Source organism: Carica papaya, chromosome 7 (assembly GCF_054855325.1).
Source record: "Carica papaya isolate Zhongbai chromosome 7, ASM5485532v1, whole genome shotgun sequence".
Lineage (NCBI taxonomy): Eukaryota > Viridiplantae > Streptophyta > Magnoliopsida > Brassicales > Caricaceae > Carica > Carica papaya.
In genome coordinates this window covers 10,176,029-10,179,887 of record NC_142315.1, presented here as the reverse complement: position 1 = coordinate 10,179,887, position 3,859 = coordinate 10,176,029, and the positions used below count along the sequence as shown (strand labels likewise).

Genomic DNA, 3,859 nt, shown 5'->3' with positions numbered 1-3,859 from the left:
TCATATATTTTATCATCTTATTTAGAGTTTGAATATATCCATCTACAAACTTTAGCTTATTTTTGGAAATTAGAGTCATTTTCATCGCTTTAGACCATTAATGAAAATTGTTACTTATAAGAACTCACAATGTAAGCTGAAGTAATGGATTCTCACTTGGATGTAGATAAAATAGACTTGGCAAGATCTCCTCCATTATTGATGGCTCCAATACAATGACTGAAGTAGTCATGCCAAAGAATCTATATAAATGAATCGAAATGCAAGATTGCTTTTTTTTTTTTTTGAACTCATTCTAGCAATTTATGGAACACTTCTACAAACTTTTGTAAATATAATGGGTGAATCTCGATAACTTTCAACTTTAGGGTTTCCTCTTCTCTACCTTTTTTGGCCACTGACGAAAAAACGAACAAGAAATCTGATTAAGAGGATTGATTTCGCTTTGATACCATGTTAAATTATGAAATTCTTAAGAAATTGAGATTAAAATGAACATGAGAGAGTGAATTAATCTGAAACTAACCCAACTAATTAACTAATTTTGACTTTGACTATAACTCTCTATTAATATTGCATCTTCTATGTTACGAATAATAAAAATTTATTGCCACTTATATAAAAGATGCTTGAATAATAATTAATTATGTAATGTTGAATTTATCTTATGATTAAATACTATCAAATACAATTTATGTATTAATTATCATAAATTGATATATGTCCTCCTTCATAAGTAAACAAAAGTTACATAAATTAAAAGATTATTAATTGTAAAAAACTTACTTGGTCCTCATCAAATATTTTATAATTGAATATTCGTATACAGTCTGCATATTAATGATCATAAATTTAATATGAAAGTAATGAATTACAATATATTAACACACGTAAATTATGATAACAATAATGACCAACCTTATATGTATGTATTATACATAAACTATCTACATACAAGATTATATATAGATTAATATCGAGAAACAATTTTCATGCCCGGATTAAACGTACGTATTTTAGTATAAGATAAAACCAAATGGAATTATTGTCAATTTCTCCTAAATTAACCACTATTTCTTTTATTTTGTTTCTTGGAACTAAATGTAGTTCTTAAAATTAGCGAAAGAGACGTGAAAACATCAATCCCATTCCCACCCAACATTATTTATACAAGTCTAAATTACCCTCTTCATAAATTTAACAAACCATCTAAACACCGTATGTTATTTGTGTAAGTATAGAACTCAACGTCTTATGCTTCCATCAACCCCACATTTTCTCTCCATCCAAACAAAAAAGAAAAACCTAGTTACCCAAAATTCAACGTGTAGGGAGGTTAATTGAGCGGTTAGCCATTAATATACTTGCACTTAACTTTTTAGACATTTATAAACCAGAACTTGAAAAGGCAAGAATAGAGCCAGAGCCACATTACCATCTTCCTTTATTACTTTGTTTTCCAAAGCAGAGGAGTTTCAATAATTTTCCCATCGCTTACAACATTGATTTTCCTGATTTTCTTTTTCAATTTTTGAAAAAGTGTAATGGGAATTTCTGGTAGAAGAACAACAGCCATTGTTGTGGCATGGTTGGCTCTCTTTGAAGGGTACCTTGTAAGTAATGTGAATGGCCATTTTAATTACAAAGATGCTCTGACCAAATCCCTCATCTTCCTTGAGGCACAAAGATCAGGGAAGTTTCCTCCAAATAACAGAGTGCCATGGAGAGGAGATTCTGCTCTTAGTGATGGAAAACTTGAAAATGTATTTCAATTTTGTTCTTAATTCTTTCCTTAAATTTTACAAAACTAAAAACCAGTTTTATGTTTCGACAATGATTGATTATATTGTGTAGGTGGACCTTGTAGGAGGGTATTATGATGCAGGAGACAATGTAAAGTACGGACTTCCAATGGCTTTCACAATCACTACTCTGGCATGGGCTGCCATTTTTTATGAATCGGAGCTAAGAGCCACCGGCGAGTTGCAGAATACTCACGCAGCTATCCGATGGGGCACCGATTATTTCCTCAAAACAGCCTCTAGAAAAAACCGGTTGTACGTCCAGGTAGGGTTTTCATTCATTGATTTCATATATATTTACAATGTTTCAGTCGCTGAGTATATATATATATATGTATATATATATACTAAAATAAAAATGGTTTGAAATGACTCAGGTGGGTGATCCAGTAATAGATCACGAATGTTGGGCGAGACCGGAAAATATGGGGACGCCAAGAACAGTTTTGAAGATTGACGAGAATACTCCAGGGACGGAGATTGCAGCTGAAACATCTGCTGCAATGGCCGCCGCTTCCATCGTCTTTAGACATATTGATCGTCCCTATGCCCGTCGTCTCCGCAATAAAGCCAAGCTGGTATTCAACTAATCACTTGCATATATCATGCATTTTCTATATATCCACGAATATGATTTTCTTAATTCTTTGTTTTGATTGTTTCAGCTGTTTGCCTTTGCAAAGTCACACAAAGGAACTTATGATGGAGAGTGCCCCTTCTACTGCTCTTTCTCTGGCTATAATGTACGTAACTGGTTATATACAAATATAATTAATGAATAATAATATGTGGGTGGTGAGTGCATGTAATAATATACATACAAACATATATATATATATATATGTTGCAGGATGAGTTGATGTGGGCAGCAACATGGTTATTGATGGCAACCAAGAGGCCAGTTTACTTTGATTACATAAAATATGAAGCAATTAGTGGAAATGTTGCAGAGTTTAGCTGGGATCTCAAGTATGCTGGAGTCCAGATCCTCCTCACCAAGGTATTCCTTAATCAACACCAAGTTTATATCTCAATATAGACATATTTATATATAGTTGGTATATACGTAATGATGTGAAAAATTCCATGCAGTTGTTCTTTGAGAAAGAACAGAGTCTGGCAATGTACAAAAACCAGGCTGACAGTTTTGTCTGCTCTGTTCTTCCCGATAGCCCCTATCACCAAGTTTATATCACTCCAGGTACCCTCTTTCATATATACATATGTATATAAACAAATATATATGTTCTATATGAATGATTGAGATATATAATGCATGATGCAGGGGGACTGATTCATTTAAGAGACGGAGCCAACACCCAGTATGCAACCTCCACCGCTTTCCTCTTCAGCGTATACAGCGATATTCTCGCCAAACACAACCAGAAGGTCAACTGTGGAGGCCAACAATTCGACTCAACCCGGCTCATGGCTTTCGCCAAGCAACAAATAGATTACATTCTAGGAAACAACCCAAGAGGAAGATCGTACATGGTAGGGTTCGGCGTGAACCCACCACAACAGGCGCACCACAGGGGAGCGTCGGTGGGTTCGTTGGTTCAGGGGATTATGAACATGAACAGCTGCCCCATGAGCTTCGTCCAGTGGTTCAACAAAGACCAACCCAACCCCAACGAGCTCACCGGTGCCATTCTCGGCGGACCTGATCGCCAGGATAACTTCAAGGATCTCCGCTGGGAGTCCGTATACACGGAGCCTTGCACCTATGTCAACTCCATCGCTGTCGGCGTCCTTGCTAAGCTTGCTGCAGCGGGTTAATTAATTACTATATATAATATACATATACACGGATATTCGAATTGATAATTAAGATAGAGGCAAAATCTAGGTTGATTTTACATGCATGCAAATTTACTTAGGTTTTTGCGGATGCGTGCTTCAACTTTGTGTTTACGGAAGGTTTACCTCTGGAATGTTAAAATATAGATATTTTATTCTTTTTTTTTTTTTTTTCTCTTTGAAAGAATGATTGTTGATGTTAATTATCCTACAAAGTTTTGAGAGAAATTTTTTTAATGAATATGTTAAGAGTTAAC

General features: G+C 35.0%; 1 protein-coding gene across 1 annotated transcript; it reads left to right on the top strand.

Moving 5' to 3' along the window:
* The first annotated feature begins 1,320 nt into the window (after window positions 1-1,320).
* GH9A4 (glycosyl hydrolase 9A4) lies at window positions 1,321-3,760 on the top strand. Its single transcript, XM_022035035.2, has 7 exons — window positions 1,321-1,763; window positions 1,855-2,067; window positions 2,180-2,380; window positions 2,468-2,545; window positions 2,653-2,802; window positions 2,895-3,003; window positions 3,088-3,760. Exons 1-7 carry the CDS (start codon window positions 1,545-1,547, stop codon window positions 3,579-3,581), a joined length of 1,464 nt encoding a protein of 487 aa, XP_021890727.1. The 5' UTR covers window positions 1,321-1,544; the 3' UTR covers window positions 3,582-3,760.
* Window positions 3,761-3,859: the final 99 nt, after the last annotated feature.